A 19,760-nucleotide genomic window follows, 5' to 3' on the forward strand; every position below is an offset into this window, starting at 1 on the left:
ACAGTTTTGTATCACTGAAAGAATTGGGAGAGGAGGATACAAAGATTTTTGAATTAACTGAAGTAGACGACTTGATGAATTACATCTTAGAAACTGTACATGTGCAGAAGATGGCGACTCATCCGTCTGTAAAGAAAATCCATCACAAAGCATCACAAAGCAGAACGAAGGGCCCCCATGTATGTACACCTTTCATCATCCACCACGTGTACAAAAAGAGACATGTGGAAGGCATGCAAAACAAGATATCAAAACATGATAGCAAGCATCTCATCAGATGATGCCACCGGTCAGCAGATCCGACGGTCAGGGACAGAGGATCACAGAGGTATGATGGCTCAGAGGAGCACCAGATAATGCCTATTGGGTGTTAATACACCCAATCCCGAGGAAGATCCCAGATCAACGGCTGAGAGGAAGTTTGACTGACACAGATGTGACCAGACAAAGAGACACTTGCCTGACACGAGCAGACATCCATCTACCCGCATTAAATACCAAAGAGATATACACGTGTCAATCAGATCGTGGAAGAGGCGAGGATAACCCTTCATATTCAAGCTCAGGACGCATCATATGCCGAAGACCTCTGCGTAATGGGCACAAAGCACAAGAAGATAAGATTACAACGGCACCTCAGAAGTAGGACCCACGTTCCAACCCTATAAATACCCCTCTCCACTAAGAGAGAAGGGGTCGACCAATCCAGAGCAATTATAGGAGAATATAGGAGAGAGAAATAAGAAGAGTAAGGAATCCCCCTACTTCCGCAGACCTATGTACACTCTAAAGTCATTCGACTATCTTTGTAATCATTCAATACCTAGTGAAACACCAGCCCCGTGGATGTAGGCCTTAGTGCTGAACCACGTAAATCTTTGTCTTATTTACATTTTAGCACTTTACATTCAGCGTTGAACTTCATGTGATTTACATTTATACTCGATTCTCTGTTTATTCCTTTATACGAACATTATTTATGATAATATTCGACTAGACAATGACAAGCTCGAAGGCTTCGAGTCGATGAATCGATATAATCATCCCCTTTACACATATAGCGTACAATTCTAGAATTAGACTGAATGCGAGTATTGTTTTTGAACACGAGGATGGCTTCGTGATTTATGTGTTCACACCCCAAATTCTATTGGTTATGTAATTTCCTGTTAAGTATTCGACTTTTCTGCTTCTATTTTTTGGCTTCCTTCTTTTTTTTACCTGGTTTATTGTATCTAAATTCCCATGTATTCACTTAATTTGTTGTTTTTTTATCCTTATATTAATATGTATTACAATTTAATAGTTCCAGGTTTTCTCCTTTTCTAATTAAAAAACAAGTACAAGATTTACGTCAATGACATCAAAGTAAATTTTATCATTTGATATTTAATTTTTTTTAATCTAGATTCCACTTCCAAACTTTTAATTCAACAATTCAATGCTTCAAAAAAAATAAAAAAAAAATCAACAATTCAATTTAGTCGTTGTGTATGAATATGGTGCAAATATGCTTCAAAAAAAATGTTAAGTTGGGCAATCCACAAACAACTCATTTTACATCTTTCTACATCTTACATCTTTCTATATCATCTAGGTCATGATATGGGTTCTGCTATATTAGCGGGCATGACTTAAATACAGAAGTGAAACGTTTTGAAGTATTTGCTGCCCAAACAGGAAATGCAAAAAAAAAGAATATTGATTTTCTTAAAGATATGGAAGACTGTTATCCCAATGTGTTTATATCATTGATAATTCTAGCAGCAGTTGGCTTGTCCAAACAAAGTTTGGAAGTTGATAGTCGATAAGTTTATTTCGATAGCACGACTGGGAATTTTGATTCGAGAAGGGAGGGAATATTGATCTTTGTAAGATAAGGTGCTTCTTCGGCTTTTTGAGTCGACTCACATGACTTCCTGATTGAATCTAAGAAATAAAGTTCACTCGTTGCATTGCTTTCGTCCATAACTAAGTTATTCATTTCTGCTAACTTACGTGTCGACTCAGCTAACTTACGTGTTGACTCTAGTAGAGAGGAATTTTGCTCGTATGACCGGTTGGCGTGTGGATAGTAATTGGGCTCACCATGGTATGGACCATAACCTTCAAAAGGCTGATGTTCCCAACCATTATTCACACTATGGTCAAAGTAGTAACGTCCATTTTGAAACTCAGTCTGATATTCGTTGTATTGGCCATTGTAATACCAGTTCGACATTCTATTGCAGGGGTGTGAGTTGTCACACAAAATAAAACCCACTGACAGGGATTCGTGGGTGGATAGAGTCTTACCTCCCGTACCAGAAGGGCGATGAACCGTTGAAGTCGACTCAGGCCACCGACTCCGATGTCAGTGTACGAACCCGAGGGGCCGAGACAGTATCGTAACTGTCGTCCTTCCCTGCAAACATTTGATATTTAATTTTGACCCTTCCTTAGGGTTTAAAAATAATGTCCAAGAATGTCCAAAAAGTCCAAAAATAAAAATGTCCAAAAAGGAAAAGAAAAATTACAAAAATAACACCCTATTTACAGTTTCTAAAAATAAAACAAAATAACTATATACAAAATCTTCTTCTTCACTCCTTTCGGATTCCTCTTTTCTTTCCTGCTTTGGCGATGCTTTCCTTTTATAACACTGTTTCTTCCCTTGTAGCTTCGCTCCAAATCTGAAAAGAATCGAAAAATACCAAAACACGTAAAAAAGAACAAAAAATAATAAAAATAAAAAGAAACCTAAAATAAATCTAAATACAAGTCCGCGTCGGCGGCGCCAAAAATTGATGTAGTTTTGAAAGTGGTAAGTAGAGTATCGTTCAAACTCGGACTTGTAAGATTCGATTTCAGACTTAATAAAATATATATACAATAAAGTTGTCACAGTATCGAGAGGTACTGAGACTCAGGATTCCACCAAATTCCATTCATGTGATTCAAATAATAATTCTAGACATTTATAGCTCAAAACATAACACTTATAGACTCTTATTCTTTGCCAAGATAGATTTTATAAAGCATTAGATGTAAATCACAAGCATGACGCATCAAAAGTACTTAGACTAAGCATGCGACATCAAACAAAATCACAACTAATCAACTAAAAATCATAATTCAATTCAAATCAATGCAAAAAGTCATATAAAGAATTAATAGAATTACCACAGTGATGAAAAAGGCTTCCTCCGTCATCCCAGTGTTGGGGTTTAGCTCCTCGTATTAATGGTCTCAAAATATGTATTTAAAGCTCAAAATATGATTAAAAGACTGAAAAGTAGTAACACAGACTGTTTAAAAGGTTATATTGGCGTTACAAAGAAGCTGTTACAATGGACTGACTGTTACAAAGGGTTTGAATGTAACACCGTTGCGAATTTGAGACGTTGTTCTTATTTGCAACGTTGTTCTTCAGCACCAGCAGCAGCAGCAACGGACTCCCTGCAACTCGATCTCTAGAGCTCTTTGGTGCTCTAAAGCTCTCTGAAACTCGTCCAACTTCTCCCCAAACTCCCGATCCTCTTCTGGGACTCGTAGCAACTCCTTATATACACAAAAACCTAATCGAATCCGAGTATATCTCGGATTATTCTTTTCTGCCAAGTTACAGATAATGGATTTTTCCTGTATTCTCGCGGTTTCTTTTGTGTCCTGATGTGTTTAGAACTCTTCTATGATGTCCAAGGAATCATCCTAGCCATTGGTACACTTCTAATACCTCACGTAATCTCTTCCTCCAATCAACAGAACCCGTGAATCCCTATTTTTCTTGTTTTGATTAAAACTCGATTTCCAGCCAATTTGGATACAAAACAATGATCATACTAGGCCTGTTTGGGTCCAAGGAAGATACCCACCAAGTTTCAACAGATGTGATGAACACTTTCCCGCCAATTTCAAAATTCAAAAGGTGAAGGTGACCTCCCCCTTATCCAGTTCCGGTGTCCCTTTAGCACATGCCCGGAATGGGTTACCCCTTATCCATAGTGAGAGTCCGAATAACACTTGCCCCTTGGGTGCCTTTAGTAATTTTTCTGGGATATTTTCAACACTTTTTCAGGGTTCCTCCGGGGTATTTCTGGGATGTCACTGGTACGTCTGCTACTGAGGTTCAAATGCCACGTTTTGAGCCAATTTCGCCGCAAAAGCTTATTTCTCCAAAAACACCTACAAAGAGATAAAATACCAAAATAAATACAAGAATGAGAACTATCAATATATATAATCGAGACAAATTAGACACAAAAATGTGTCTATCAGTATGGAAGTTAGGGATGCGCTACTTCATGTAAACAGTTTTGTATCACTGAAAGAATTGGGAGAGGAGGATACAAAGATTTTTGAATTAACTGAAGTAGACGACTGTGATGAATTACATCTTAGAAACTGTACATGTGCAGAAGATGGCGACTTACCCGTCTGTAAAGAAAATCCATCACAAAGCAGAACGAAGGGCCCCCCAAATTCTATTGGTTATGTAATTTCCTGTTAAGTATTCGACTTTTCTGCTTCTATTTTTTGGCTTCCATCTTTTTTTACCTGGTTTATTGTATCTAAATTCCCATGTATTCACTTAATTTGTTGTTTTTTTATCCTTATATTAATATGTATTACAATTTAATAGTTCCAGGTTTTCTGCTTTCCTAATTAAAAAACAAGTACAAGATTTACGTCAATGACATCAAAGTAAATTTTATCATTTGATATTTAATTTTTTTTAATCTAGATTCCACTTCCAAACTTTTAATTCAACAATTCAATGCTTCAAACAATTAAAAAAAAATCAACAATTCAATTTAGTCGTTGTGTATGAATATGGTGTAAATATGCTTCAAAAAAAAATGTTAAGTTGGGCAACCCACAAACAACTCATTTTACATCTTTCTACATCTTACATCTTTCTATATCATCTAGGTCATGATATGGGTTCTGCTATATTAGCGGCCATGACTTAAATACAGAAGTGAAACGTTTTGAAGTATTTGCTGCCCAAACAGGAAATGCAAAAAAATAAATAAATATTGATTTTCTTAAAGATATGGAAGACTGCTATCCCAATGTGTTTATATCATTGATAATTCTAGCAGCAGTTGGCTTGTCCAAACAGAGTTTGGAAGTTGATAGTCGATAAGTTTATTTCGATAGCACGACTGGGAATTTTGATTCGAGAAGGGATGGAATATTGATCTTTGTAAGATAAGGTGCTTCTTCGGCTTTTTTAGACAAACTTTGTGGCCAATTTTATCATTTGATTGTCTATAGTGTCAAACGAGAGAAAAAAAGTTTGCTTGCAGAGGGCCCCCGTTTCTCTAACTTTGCCTAGAGCCCCCGAATAGTTTGCTACGGCCCTGACAAGAAGTAACACCCGCTGCTGTCATAGAGGGAGAGCCTGCGAGAGAACGTTAACGAACAGAGACGACGAGAAGCATGGGGCAAAAACAGGAGGAGAAAGAAACTGTACATGTGCAGAAAGAAAAGCTTTAGGAGAAGAAAGTATAAAAACAATGGAATCAAGTTTGGATGCAATTGATTAGCAGATAAAGCAGCAGCTTGAAGGAAGAAACCCATCCTTACAAATACTCGTTTTGATATTGGTTAGTAAATACATGTCACCTTTTCTTTTGAAGCCTTTGCAATTACTATTGTCACTCTCTATCCTTTTGGGCTGTCCCAGTTTCAACTGAAGGAAAGACTGACATTTAGAAATTGGGAGTGACCGAAGTTGAAGTGAATAAGGATTATAGTTTAAGACGCGCATTTAGGAAAGAGCTTTTCAGAAATTGTGTAGATTTAAGTTTGATCGAGAAACAAGTAATTGGAGTGTATAAAACTGGACTAGAGTTCCATATTAGCTTGTTAATCTTTCTCAGTATTCAGTTTGATTTTAGCATTCATTCAAGTTCATCTTCTAGGGTTTCTGTTCTGTTTACTCAAAAACCTTTGTCTCGGTACTCTGTTCTTAGCAAATCCAGAGAGAAGAAGATGAAGATTCGCATAAAGGTTAATAATAAATTCCTAGGTTTCCCAATGCAGGAAAATGGTATTCAAAATTATTCAATTCATAATTCCGGTTCAGACATTAAACAAAAGAGCTCGCCTGCTACTTCTGATGGTCAGAGGAATTCACCTTCTTCTTCTTCTGATGCTCAAAGGCCATCTACTTCTGATGCTCAAAGGAGTTCACCTTCAACTTCTGAGAAATCTAAGGCTGTGTTCCCTCAATGGGAGGAAACTGGAAAAAGAGGCCGAAAGAGGTCATCGACATCAACATCATCTATTGAGAAACAAAAGGAACCAGTGTTCGGAGAGAAAGAATTAGTGGAAACCCTAATGCATCTATGGGCTTTGTCTAATAGCTATTCTATTGATTCAGCAAACTCAAAGAAAGACAAAAGCACGAGATTTCCAGTTACAAAGAAGCGAAAACTGCAGGACATAGTCTGTACAAAAGATGGGTTGAAGAAAGCGAGAATTGAGAAGGAAACTGAGGAGGATTACAGGTGTGAAATCATGTTAGATACCGGGAAGAAGACATATTCAGAAGCAAGTAACCAGCAGATAACAACTTTGTCTTCTGCTTCTGAAACATTCAATTGTGCTTTTTGTGGGAAATCATTCAATAGTTATCAAGCTTTGGGTGGTCATAAATCAAGCTGCAAGAGCAATCCCTTGAAAAAACAAGTAGTCAAATCTGCAGTGCAAGATTCAGTCGCAACTTCAAAGATCTATGAATGCAAAATATGCAGCAAGATGTTTCAGACAGGTCAGGCACTCGGGGGGCATCAAAAGAGTCATAAGACAGGAGAAGTTGAACCCAGTAGGTCATCAGTCTCACCACCACCAAAGGAAATCAATGAGTCTTTACACCTAATTCAGTCATCCACATTATCAGTTCGAGAAGAGCAATCCGAAGCACTGAATAAGAAGATTATGATGTTCGACCTCAACGAAAATCCACCAGAGGATGACGATGAAACTGAGTTAAAGTTGTAAGATCTGAAACAACCAGTTCAGTTTAGATATTTGGCTCAGTTCTTGGGGTACCGATTTCCACAGACGAAGAAAATGGGGGAGTGCTTGAAGATATATTGAACTTGTGTAGTTTTAAAAAATGGAGCAATTTAGATAACAATAAGAATAGGAAAATGCACGGCGTAGGGATTGATTATCATTTTAGATAACAATAAGTTGTTGCTGCAGGCATGTTCTTTTCCTTTTCTGTGATTAACTCGACTCTTGTACCATCATTTGCAAAAAAAAAAAAATACAATGAAAAATTCTATTAAATTTAAGAAAGAGCTTACTTAGAATCTGACGTTTGCATTTCATTGATTAGTTTGATTATTCGTTACATGCTAGAAACTCATTGACACCTAGCTAGCCTTAGTATCTTCCTTTGACAACCCACCGCAAAAGCTTGGAAAAGTTAATTTGCAAGATGAGGGGTCTAGTAGTAGTCTTACAGTGAGAGTCTTACCTGATTATCTTTCTCCTTTTAAACACCTTCACCTGTTTACCAAAATTTCCCGGTCTACTGATTTGAAGTTGCTTTGAATTCCTTAATCTTCTCGACCCACCTTTTAGGTGCACAGAAACTTCACTTGTCTTCCAACGTAAATCATGGTGGTGACGACTTCCATTTCTACTTTGGTACCTTTCTAATGACTTCAGCTTAATTCACTGGGTAATGAGGCCTTGCAGTCTTTTTTTCTCTATTCCATTTTCTTTTCCTGCTTACGTTCAAACTCCAATATCGCTGTATTGAGTTTTCGCTCGAACTATAACCTTGTTCAATGTCTCGATAACGGCGGGGTCGGCGGCGGTGAACCCGCTTTGTGTTCTTTAGTTTGTACCATAAACAACACGTGAAGTCTTCTATTGCATGAAAATAACTCTGACATGCAAACCAACACATTTTGCATAGGCTTCTACATATGCATTGTACGATCCCCAGTTGAAACAGAAGATAGATGAACACCAAAACTGATTCAAGATAAGAAACCAATTTTTAAAGCATTAGTACCCAACTAAAACAGCCCAAAATCGGATTTTTAGAGCAATTGAAAAAATATTCAAGCAGAAGGTTGAAGGAACATACTGATATAACATAGCCCCAAGACCATCAACAATCTGACGATGTTGGAGAAGCATAAATGCTCGATAAAACATGTAAAGTCCCATGTTCCTGAACAAATATCTCTACAAAAGTAACCAGGTGAATGAAAATATTTAGAAATCTCAAGAGAGAAGTACAGGACAAACTGTAATGGTACGTTTTACAAGTAGAAACTACTTCATAAACCATATAGCAAAATGAATATGGAGTGAGTAGGAATAGGCTTATGTTTGATAACAAATACAAACATGTACAATTACCCTTTTTCTACAAATGCTACAGAAAAACAGACCTAACGCTCGCATCTAATTCCTCTGACAAAATCGGAAAAACTAGACCAAAATCGGTCGCTTCACTGTGTGTCCCTGACAAACTAAGACCTATGTGACCAGGAATAGCGAAAATACAAAGACCGTCAAAAGATTGTCTGGTCTTTGTTATCGCCTTCTACATGTAATATTCTAACCATTTATGTTGCTCTTATTTACAAGATCCTAATTACTGAATCTTAGATTTTTATCCTTACTGAAAGAAATTACTTTTGAGTTTTGATTGTGCCTTAGACACATGATTTCAATATTCGAAAAAACAAAACTGAAAATCGTGAGTATGAAAAAAAAAAAAAAAAAAAAAAAAAAAAAAAAAAAAAAAAAAGGAAAGGCCATTTCTTACTCGCAGGAAGCACCAAAAATGGTTTTGAATGGAGCAGTAAAAGCATTTCCTATAGCAGAACAGATGCCATTCGCAGCTTTACCAATAACAGCTCCCATTTGAATTGTTTTCTTCAAACTTCAATCCTCGTAACATTTGACACACAACGCTTCCAATCTTTGTCAAGGCAAGAGTGTTTGGATATTGCAAACAATAAATCTTGTAAAGATAAGTAAGAACAGCAGAATCAAAGTGAAATTGAACAAAAGAAGAAAGGGGACGAAGAACAAAGATCTAGAGTTTTGTTATTAATAATGATAAGAAGAAGAACAGAAGAATGGAACGTTGAATCCCTTTGATTTTTCTCGCCCTTCGGTAACCGTTTTTCCCCAAATTCAGTTTAAAAGTTCAGAAGAGGATGTGATACTTAAGCCCAATTTTGTCTACATAGCCCCCCCAGTGATAATTAAGCCCAACTACTTTTTCTACTTAGCCCAATACAAGGTCAGCTACGCAAAACCGATAGTAGGAATTGACGTTTAGTCCCAAAGTTATTGGGTTTTAGACAGTCTAGTCCTGTCATCTCAAGCCTAGTATTAGAGAATCCAAAATTTCAAAATTTCGTACGGGTTAGTCCTTTCGTGAACGATTCAGTCCAAAACCAATTATCTCGTGGGAAAAAATACCCCACAACTAACTGTTCTTCGTAATTCAGTTTCCTTATTTTTTTTCATTTTCATTTCATGGGAATAGCTCCGGGCGAAGATAAAAATCATAAAAACGGATCTCGTCGTTTCAATGAAATTTCGATCTTCAAACCTAATTATGATAATCGAACAACAATTGACTCATCTTTGAAAAGCCTAAATCGTCGTCGTCAGTTCCTTTTCTTGGAGATAAACTCAAAATCAATAAATTGTAACGATTTCTATTCTAGAGGTAATAATCGAATCGACTTCTGTTTTTAACATCACTGCCTAAACTTAAATTCATTTTTTTTGTCAAATCAGAATTCTTTTGGCTTAATCGTTGTGGTTTTGTTAGGTTTAGGTAATTGAAAGGACTATTCTCGAATCAAATCATTGGAGGCATTTGATGTCTTAAATGGAATTGAAACTGAGAAAGGTGTATTCTCGAATCAAATCATTGAAAGGATTTGATGTAATTAAGCAGATAAAACCACAATTTAGGTATATGAAATCTTAATTAGATGTTTTTTTCTGGAAATTAATTTAGGGTATATTTATTAATTAGATGTTGTTTTTCTGGAAATTATTTTAGGGTATATTTCTTAAATTATGCGTTTATTGTTTAAGTTCCATGGATCTGTATCTTTTTTCATTGAGATAATTTGTTTGATTTATTGAGTTCATGAATCCTAAAAAGAAAGATTTTGTTAAATGAGATATAGTTGGGGTAAAACAGATAGAATCTTAGGCGGCTGAAGAGAAAATGGGATATTAGTAGTTTATTGTAATCATAGTTTAGCCTGGATGGATTTGGTGATCTTACTTTCTCCAGTAAATACTAATGGAAACATAAATTATGTTAACTTCTACAGGTTGCAGAATTTTGGGTTGGTTAAGCTAGTTGAGCGCGTCGTGGAAAGAGATACCCAAGCAGCACACTTGATTGGAACACCTGGTTACCTTCCTCCCAAGTAAGTAACAAGCTCCGGCCTTTATTCTATGGATAATAGTCAACCCTTGCAAGAACTAATATGCTTTAGCACCTATTAACAAGAGCCTTATAAGAGTTGTTATTCACAAATCTTTCTCTTGCTGTTGAAATTGACTGAATTTCATACAAGTCTGTATTTAAGATGCAAACTACCTCCAAATATGATGTTTTCGCATTTAGGGTAGTTTTAGCATAGCTAATAACAAGACATCATGCTCTCATTCGAAACAACCAGGAACCTGAGAAGATGAAATCACTGATCTCCATGATGAGACCTCTTTCCAAACCAGATCAAACTGTGCTAGATAAAAGTGTATGACCAAATTTTATTGAGCATGAACAGTCACTAGGAGATATAACCACAATTAAACAGCTAAGGAGTGCCGTTCTAAAAAATATTTCTAAGATATAGCGGGCATCTAGGACTTCTAGTAAAAAGACTTAACCTGATTCAAGCTTTTGTTCCATTCAATTTTTCCTTTGTACTATTACCAACAACAACACATCTTTGGTATTCATTTTCTAGCTCCCATCTTAATTTTTGTGCAACCAGCTTAACAACGCGATCAGTTGCAAGCAGCATTTCGGGAATAAGACTCAAAAGATTTCTTTGGAAGCAATTATATAAAGCAATGTTGTTGATCGTTTTCTTTTGGTTCGCTGTTTATTTGGTAGACCTAAATGCTGACAAGACTATTAAATGTGAAACACCTAGTGGTCACCCATAACTAACATGCTATATTTTTTTCCAAAGTGTTCACATTTCAGTGCATTTGTTTTACTGTAATTCTAATCTGATTGAGTTTGGTCCATTTTAGGTGCACAGATAGTGCTAGGAAAAATTAATTAATAAATAAAATTGAGCCCTATTATAAGCTTGCAAAGCGTAGGTTATCATGAAGCAAGTTTGATTTTTTTTTTAAATTATTGCAACCTAGTAATTGTATAGGTTTATCCCTCTTGACTCATTTTCTAAATCGCATTATTCTTATCGAATGTTTTTCTTTAGGAGTTATTCATTTACCATTTATCTAAGAAAATGTCAAAAATTATCAGGTACATCTATTTCACAATTGGATGGTACTGGTAAGTGGTTCCCCCTAGCCTTCACCCTTCCAGTACGGACCTCTCCGAAGATGAGAAATTGGCTTTCACGGAAGCAATGTGAATTTTTGGGGAAATTGGTGTAAAAAAATAATATTTACATGTCTTTGCATTCCAAAAGCTATTCCATCAGATAGAGATAGTGAGGCCAGGGTGATGGGGAAATGACCTTGACAATGTCGACAAACAGTAATTGTATTGGTGATGCACATACTATATTGACATTACATGTGTACATATTGGTACGTGTACAATAATGTACACATGTGACAGAAATTATATGTGTAAAAGATAGCTCACTCTGGGACTCTTAATCAAGTTTTAGTTATTTTTTTGTTCGTTGGATTTCGAATCAGTGATGCTACGAATCACCGACTGTTGGTTATGACAGAAATGACTTGTGTACATATTAGTACACCTATAATATAAAGTGTACGTTATTGTACACATGTGACAAAAATCACAAGATGGTGGACATATCTCGCATGAGCTTATTATGCGTTAATTTCTAGTTATTATTAGGGTTTTCGGATTTAATTTGAATTTCAGTTCATCTCTTTGACTTCTTTTTTTCTGGTGTGAAATTATGATTTAGGGTTTTTTTAAGTGAAAATTTAACTTATGTTTTCGGGTTTTTTTCATATGTAGGAATGTTTGCGCTTATGTTTCTCTGCCACGAATGATTTCTGTCTGGGGTTGGAGTCCTTGGCTGGTACATGCACTGACGCCTCCTTTCTCACTGCATATTACCATGGATGTAGAATTGATTATTGGTTTTCTTTTATGTGAACTTCAAGATAATGGTGGTTAATTATATGCTCTTGTTTGTATAATAGTATTAAGTTAGCAAATGCGACTTGATTTTGTATTACTAGTAACTGCCCCTAATTTTCTTGGCTGCAATGTAAAAAACTGATCAATGGGTACCTGGAACTACCAGTAATCTTGAAGTATTGGCAATAGCAATTAGGATGCAATTGTCAAATGTGCTAGTATTCTCAAACAAGGTGATATATGGTTATTCTTGATATGGTTTTCCCCCAATGTAATATTTGCATACAACTTCCTCTAGATAGTTTATTATAATGAAATGAACAGGTGAAACATTTTAATAATGTAACCTCTCGTACTAAAGATCATTTTTAAAGCATTCATATTTTAATAGCTTTACACAGTTTATTATTAACGTGTACAAAATTATACACATTGATCGTTAATGTGTACGTAGTTACCGGTGGATTGTTAACGTGTACATAGATGTACACCCGCGGATTGTTATGTGTACATAACTGTACACATAATGATTATTAATGGTACACAATTATATCGCAAAATAACCTTTTAGATCGCAAAAAATACTTCTAGGAGATATCAATTAGTGGACTTAGAAATGCATCTGGTTAGGTGTCAGTGATGGGTTGACTGTAGAATAAATTGAGTGTGAGATGTAATAGCTCTAGACGCGCTATAACTTATAAAACATGCATATTTTGTGGTACTTAATGTGAACATAGTTGTACTTACGTTGATTCCTAATGTGTACAAAATAATATACTTGTTTATTTGTTAATATGTACATACATATACACTTGTTTGTTGTTAATGTGTACATATAAAGTTCTACACAAGCTGATTTTAACATTAAACTCACTTCCATTTTTAACTTTGTTCCATGCCTATAACAAATATTTTCTTTAAGGATTCTTGTTTAGGTGACTTTTTGGCATCAGTATCCTTTCTTCATTGAGTTGAGCTACGTCAAGAGTCACCAATAATTTCAATAGCTCATAATTTCTTTCCGAAAGCTTCATAGTCAATAGAAAGGTTATTTTAAATGGTCGATGTGCAAAATATTTTTTACGTTTGCTGCTATTTTCCTTTTCCTGTTACCCATGTTTTTCAACTTTATTTGTCTTATATTTTCTTTCATTCTATCTTGGCTTGTCGTGATTTCCTATATTTTCTTTCTGTAGATAATGATATCGCTAGCGAGAAAATGAGTTGCATCTCTGAATAGTAAAGTTGGCAAGGTAAATTCTTCACATGTGCCCTCTCTAATCATTTACCTTTTTCTTATGAAATCTGTGAAATTATTTTTTTAAAAGGTTAAACACTGTTAAAATCTTTACGTGCGTTGTTTTTATTATACCAGTTGTATGATGTGCACTTGTTTGTACACCAGTATGCGCAGTGTACTTTTTAGTGCACTATCTTTATCATACGTGCTTGTTGTAAGTCGTGAATTTTGTTTCTACATTGGTTATGAACCTGAATCTTACAAACTAGTACTTGCATTTAGATTTTTCTATACACAAGAAACATAGGATTCTTCCTATGTCGGATATCATCATCCCCAAGTCTTAGTTAGGAAGTAAAATTAAGGGACTCATAAACATCAAAGGGATTAGTGGTGTGTACATAATGTGCACTTATATTTTATGTATACAAACCAGAAATTAGGGAAAGCACTAATGTGTACATGTGTTGGATTTTTATACTTGTGTAGATAGTCGTACACCATCGTGTTATCTCAGTAATCTATGCATGTTTTGTGGTATAAATATTGGGTTTTTGTAGGGTTGTACATTGTTGTACACAATTATGCTCTTTTATGATTTTATGGCCCTGGATTTTTATAAATGTGTTAAATAGTTTGTACACTACTATACAATCTCAATAATATATGACCTGTTTTGTGGGTATGGTGAGTCAACTTTTATACATTGTGCTCTCTCTAAAATATAAAAAACCTAATTCTTGATAAAAATCTAAGTTGTTATTTTTCGCTATCTTGAAACGATTTTAATAGCATGCTTGCTATGTGTTTAGGTACTTTTCGAGGCAGCTTAAGTAAGTGAAGAAGAACAATGGACAAGTTTTGTAGATAGATGATTTTCTGGATTTTATGATTTTAATAACATGTTTGCTATGTCTTAGATTTTAATAGCATGCTTGTTAGTGGTGGTGTACAAACTGACCTTATCTTGTCTTTGGATTTTTGTAGATGTGTACATATTTGTAGGGGTGTAAATTCGGGCAGGCCGGGCCGCCCGACCCAAAAACTAAGACAGGCCGGGCAGGCCAGGCTTAATATTTGTGAGCCCGTAAAAAAATTCAGGCTGGACAGGCCGGGCACAAGTAGATAATTTGCTACCCAAAGACCGCCCAATGCCCGCTTTTTATACGGGCAGGCCAGATCGGGCCGGACAGGCCACTATTTTGATTTTTTTTTTTAAGTTTAAATTTTCAAATGAACGGTATTAAATACAATATCATTTCCTTTCCAAGATCGCATATCATAAGTGATAGTATTATTTTATATTTAAATTACACTGACAAATATTTAATTTTAGCCTATAATAAATAATTAATTAGAGTACAATAAACTTTCTAATAAGAAAATATATTACCATTAATGTTTTGAAAAGGTTAATTATAAGTAAAAAAGCAATTATATATTTTATTTTTCTTGACACAAAATTGACAATTATAAAATTGTAACTTTTAAGTCTTTTAAGAGGATATTAATTGATTAATGGCACATAGAAGGCTTTCAGGCCGGGCACCAGGCCGGGCACCAGGCCGGGCATCATAATTAATCGCAAAGTCCGAGACCGCCCAATAAATTAATCCAGGCCAGGTCGGGTGGTCCATGACGGGCCATAACAGGCTTTGGACTACTTCGGGTACAGGCGGGCTCGGGCGGATACAGGCAGGCCGAGTATTTTCGGGTATTATTTACACCCCTACATATTTGTACACCAGTGTAAATTAAGATGTTTTAAAAAATGAAAATTATATAGTCATATGGGTACTCTTTTTGTAGATCTTGGAAAGAGCTTTCCGAATATATAAAGTTTGTGAATTTTGGACAAACGGTTCGAAAGATTAATTGTTTTTGTAATTATTTTTATATTATTTAAAATTGCTGACATCATCATGAATCACCTTGGACTAAATTATAAATATTTGGACTAAATTGTAAATCAACAAGGTTATATGTGTATTTTTCATATTTTAAATAACTTTTGGACTAAATTGTACCTAATTAAATGGGTGTGGACTAACTAGTATATTTAGATGGGATTTTGGACTAAACCGTATTTTTCCCAAACCATAACACCAAATCTCACTAGTTTGGCAGTTGCAAATTTTCTTTTCGTCAAGTTTATCGTTTTTTGGGTTTCGCTAGTTTATATATGGACTTGTTTGGCAAGCCCTGTGCAGGAAAAATTTCGCAGCAGATAAACTCCCACTACTGCAGCATTTTGTGGTGGTGAAATTTTGCAGGCATGGCAAATATTTGCTGTACATTCTTTATGTGGTAGTCTTTATATAGATAGAAAGACTCCAGAATAGAGGGGGCTAAGCAGAATAACAATAAACTGGTGAAGGGTGTTGGTGTACAGTCCATGATAAGGATATCAGTTCATTCAGTTGATGGAAATAAGATCTGGCAAATCTGACGACCACATAAAACACCAAAACATCCAACACACAGACATGCCCACCAACATACCCAAATCTCAAACACCGGTACTACTAAACTCAGACACTTCGCTAAGAGCATCACACAGTTAAATTCGATTCCTTGGATTGGCGCATTCTGTGCCTGCTCTGGTGTCACTATAAAACAAATGGCAGGGTGACAGTCTTAGCAAGCTCAAGAAACAGCTTGTTCATTCTTTCTATGATCAAACTTCTATTTTTATTCAACAAAGTTTCAGCTTCTTCCTGGAGTCGTTTCATTAACTTTGCCCTGAAAATAATTATTCGCTAAATATATTTACTCATGTGCAATTAAAGGCTGGCTTGCAGCGGCTATTCTCTGATATAGACATACCTAGCTAGTATGCACCAGAACCCCCACCACCTACTGTGGATAAATTTCTAACAAATTAATACACATGAATGATGCATAACTGGTAAGGTTTGAGAACCTTGACATACATAATTAGGCTTATACAACATCATTCCACCTACAACATCCACACATCGTGTTATCAGTTTCCAAGTTTACCAAATTCCCAACTCCATATCATGATGCTTCTTGATGAGATTGAGGGATGATGGACCTGTATGCCTAGTTACACCAGACTGAAGTAACTACCCATCGAAAGATAGTTTAAGAAGATCTGCATGACGATCTAAGAAGAATAGTGAAGGTGCTGCCTATGCAGCGGTTACCAACCAACCAAACTTTCTAAAGATAAGATGTACATCCATAATATAGTGATATAATACTACAGCCTACAGCACTCTAATAAGTCGTTGAAATCTGTAGCAGCGTAGCAGATTAAAGAGATTAATGGCATCATGGGAAAACTGCATCACAGAATACAAAACAAGGAACGAGAAATCCCAAGAGGAAAAAAAGGCATCAGAATAAAGCACAAATGATAAGAAATAATATAAAACAAAGCATCACTAATTTTTAACAGATGTTTGTGTTATCAATGTAGCACAAATTGGGGTGTCTAGCCACGACCTCAAAAAGGGAACAACAGAGTTGTGAGTTCAGAAGTTGTGGGGTTCACTCCAAAACTAACATTATTACAAAACACTTCCACGACTCTCAAAGTCCATATTTCTTGTATGGCCTTCCGTAGTCTTCATCTTGCATATGCTGTCACAACAAAAACAACTGAAAATGAATTCCAGAATTTTCCCCTCCAAAAGAAAACTAAATGCGAGAAATGAGCGATTAGAAACGCAAAAACATAATGATCCCAAAAGTAAGTTTGAAGCTAGGCCATAACCCTGTTGGTGTCAACAGCTGAGTCTCAGTTGAAGAAAACCTATAAAAAGAACCGGCATTTCTATCCAGGTATTCGAATATGTGGTAATTACTGTAATTTCTGCTTGCTTATTGGAGATTTCAGTTTTACTTGCAAAGATAAATACATGATAGTGAGCTATTAGTTGAATGCTACTCACATGAAGCAATCTGTGTCTAAAAACCTAAACCAAGGCAAAAAGTAGCATTTTATGTTGCTTCCATCTAAATATTAATTAAGCACGCCATTGGCCGATAGTTCCATTGTATATCCAAGGAGAAAATGCGTACATCTTAATGTCCGTAAAGGCACTATCCATATTATATGTTGTCTGTATTTCATTCACAGGAACTGGTCCTAGTAACGTGTAACGCAACTCAATCCTAATGGTGGTTGTGTACATTCTCCTCCTTTGGGTTTCTTTGGTTATTGGGTCTGAATTTGTCCTTCAATCCTCAAACACAAACGTTAACAGAGGAATTGCTTTACTTAATACATCCTCCTAAAGTGGTTAAACTTGAGAACTCAAATCAATATTCAAATTATCCACCTAAAACTAACCAAACTTAAAAATGGGTTTCACAAATACAAAAAATCTAGGTCAGAAACAAAATTAGGGGCGAAGAAATTAGGGCACAAATAGAAAGATCCCAAACAAAGTAACAGATCAAAATGAGAGCATGAGATGGTTAGTTGATTGATAATCAAATGAAGATATCTGTATCTAAAAACCTATCCCAAGAACTAGCATTTCGTGATGATTCCATCTGGATATTAGTTCAGCTAGCAGAAAATTACTCAGCTAGCAATAACTTTCATACTAACCAAACAACTACAGAACAAATATGTCACCATCACTTAATCACCTACTCAAACCAAAGAACGTTCGCAGCATTTCATGGTATCACATTGTTCCAATGACACATTTAACAGCAGCCAGCAACTCAAAAATTGATATAACCATCACCATCATTTGGTTACTAGCAACTGCCACTTCAGTTTCATTTAAGGCATAAACCACTAACCCGTCTCTATAGAAAGTAATAAGTCTACACTTAACACAATAATCTCAGATAATGTATAGCCAACTAAACAGTGACCTTCTGATTGAGATTGTGTAGATTCATCTTAAAATAAAATTCTATTTCATGGTAATAATCTCAAAAAATCTCAGCACTAATCTATAATACTTATTATGTTAATAAACCCAACCAGTCAATCTGGGAACAAAACTGGCAAATTGAATCCAATCTCAGCCGACATTACATACAAAACCATAATTAAGGATTCAAAAAACATTTAAGGCAACTGGGAGTCATTTCCAAGTCAATACTAGTTACACAGCCTCATTTGTGAAATTATCAACCTAAAATTGACCAAACCTAAAAATGGGTTTCACAAAATTAGGGCACAAATAGAAAGATCCAAAACAAAGAAACAGATCAAAATGAGTATAAAATCACATCATTAGAAAGGAAAATCAATACGAAGAGATGAATTTAGGGAAACAAAGAAAAACTTACAAAATCCTTGACGATTCCTTTGTAAACAAGGACAGGAATAGCGATACCAAATATACCGATGATTGCGAAACTACGACGATTCCAGCGAAATTTATGTTCCAGATTTTCTCTAAATGCGTTCCAGTCTTCTATGTGTGTGTTCTTGTTCACTTCCATTCCTCCTCCCATGGCTGCCAAAGTTATGAAATGAATCTCTTCTCTGTGTTTCTCTCTCTTTCGATCTCAACTCCACTGCAGTATATAGCTATTGTAAAATCGGTTCCGAATGTAGAACCGGAATTAATAGAACTGGTGAACCAGTAGAGATAGAGAGTGACATGAACCGAGTTACTATTTGGATTAAGGCGTCTAGATATGCTTCAAAGAAGTTACTTTCCGACACAAAAAGCTTGAAGTTAGTTTGGAAAAACAATTTCACATTAATTTTTAAAAGATAAAGAATATTATATATCTAGTTGGAAGCCTAACAAGCTAAGCTCCAACAACATACTACTACATTAATTGAACAGATTGATGTGCTAGCCTACCAGCGAGCCTCGTGGTAATCTAACCAAGGGGGGTGCCGAAGCGGATAGGGGGGGCTGAGGTTGTGACACAAGGGGGGCAAGCTAACTCTAGATTTCATGTTAACTCCTGCAACATTACGCCATTGGGGGCTCGAACCTAGGACCTCCTGGAACGCATGAAACTTTGGAAAACGGGGATAACCAGCTGAACTAGGTGCATAAAGATTTCATGGGAATAAACACAAATAGTTTATTTTTATTATTTATTTTTTTGTGAATAAAGATTTCATGGGAAGAAGTTAAGATTGAAAATGAGTCTGTCTTACAAAAGTAGTAGAGTCATCTAATATAGATGGCGTGTTTCTTCTCATATAAGATTTATCTACTAGAAGTTTTTAAGTTATAC

The 19,760-nt window shown here is 35.7% G+C and overlaps 3 protein-coding genes across 3 annotated transcripts; 1 reads left to right on the forward strand and 2 right to left on the reverse strand.

Annotated features, from left to right (window-relative positions):
• The first annotated feature begins 4,258 nt into the window (after positions 1-4,258).
• On the forward strand, positions 4,259-6,990 carry LOC113296264 (zinc finger protein ZAT9-like). Its single transcript, XM_026544577.1, has 2 exons — positions 4,259-4,474; positions 6,031-6,990. Exons 1-2 carry the CDS (start codon positions 4,259-4,261, stop codon positions 6,988-6,990), a joined length of 1,176 nt encoding a protein of 391 aa, XP_026400362.1.
• Positions 6,991-7,320: 330 nt separating this feature from the next.
• Positions 7,321-9,063, reverse strand: LOC113293565. Its single transcript, XM_026542169.1, has 3 exons — positions 8,786-9,063; positions 8,096-8,196; positions 7,321-7,980 (listed from the first exon to the last, which is right to left on the reverse strand). The coding sequence occupies exons 1-3, from the start codon at positions 8,881-8,883 to the stop codon at positions 7,670-7,672; spliced, it is 510 nt and encodes a 169-aa protein (XP_026397954.1). The 5' UTR covers positions 8,884-9,063; the 3' UTR covers positions 7,321-7,669.
• Positions 9,064-16,934: 7,871 nt separating this feature from the next.
• Positions 16,935-19,104, reverse strand: LOC113299992. Its single transcript, XM_026549122.1, has 2 exons — positions 18,849-19,104; positions 16,935-17,174 (listed from the first exon to the last, which is right to left on the reverse strand). Exons 1-2 carry the CDS (start codon positions 19,014-19,016, stop codon positions 17,124-17,126), a joined length of 219 nt encoding a protein of 72 aa, XP_026404907.1. The 5' UTR covers positions 19,017-19,104; the 3' UTR covers positions 16,935-17,123.
• Positions 19,105-19,760: the final 656 nt, after the last annotated feature.

This window comes from Papaver somniferum, chromosome 7 (assembly GCF_003573695.1).
Source record: "Papaver somniferum cultivar HN1 chromosome 7, ASM357369v1, whole genome shotgun sequence".
Lineage (NCBI taxonomy): Eukaryota > Viridiplantae > Streptophyta > Magnoliopsida > Ranunculales > Papaveraceae > Papaver > Papaver somniferum.

Bases quoted from the DNA above. Each gene is read 5' to 3' on its own strand.
- LOC113296264 (XM_026544577.1), top strand. From the start codon at position 4,259: ATGGAAGTTAGGGATGCGCTACTTCATGTAAACAGTTTTGTATCACTG. The intron at 4,475-6,030 runs GTAATTTCCTGT...TTCCCAATGCAG, and splicing joins CCCCAAATTCTATTGGTTAT to GAAAATGGTATTCAAAATTA.
- LOC113293565 (XM_026542169.1), bottom strand. From the start codon at position 8,883: ATGGGAGCTGTTATTGGTAAAGCTGCGAATGGCATCTGTTCTGCTATA. The intron at 8,197-8,785 runs GTAAGAAATGGC...TTACTTTTGTAG, and splicing joins ATTTTTGGTGCTTCCTGCGA to AGATATTTGTTCAGGAACAT. The intron at 7,981-8,095 runs GTATGTTCCTTC...ATCTTGAATCAG, and splicing joins CTTGGGGCTATGTTATATCA to TTTTGGTGTTCATCTATCTT.
- LOC113299992 (XM_026549122.1), bottom strand. From the start codon at position 19,016: ATGGGAGGAGGAATGGAAGTGAACAAGAACACACACATAGAAGACTGG. The intron at 17,175-18,848 runs GTAAGTTTTTCT...TTGTTGTGACAG, and splicing joins AAGGAATCGTCAAGGATTTT to CATATGCAAGATGAAGACTA.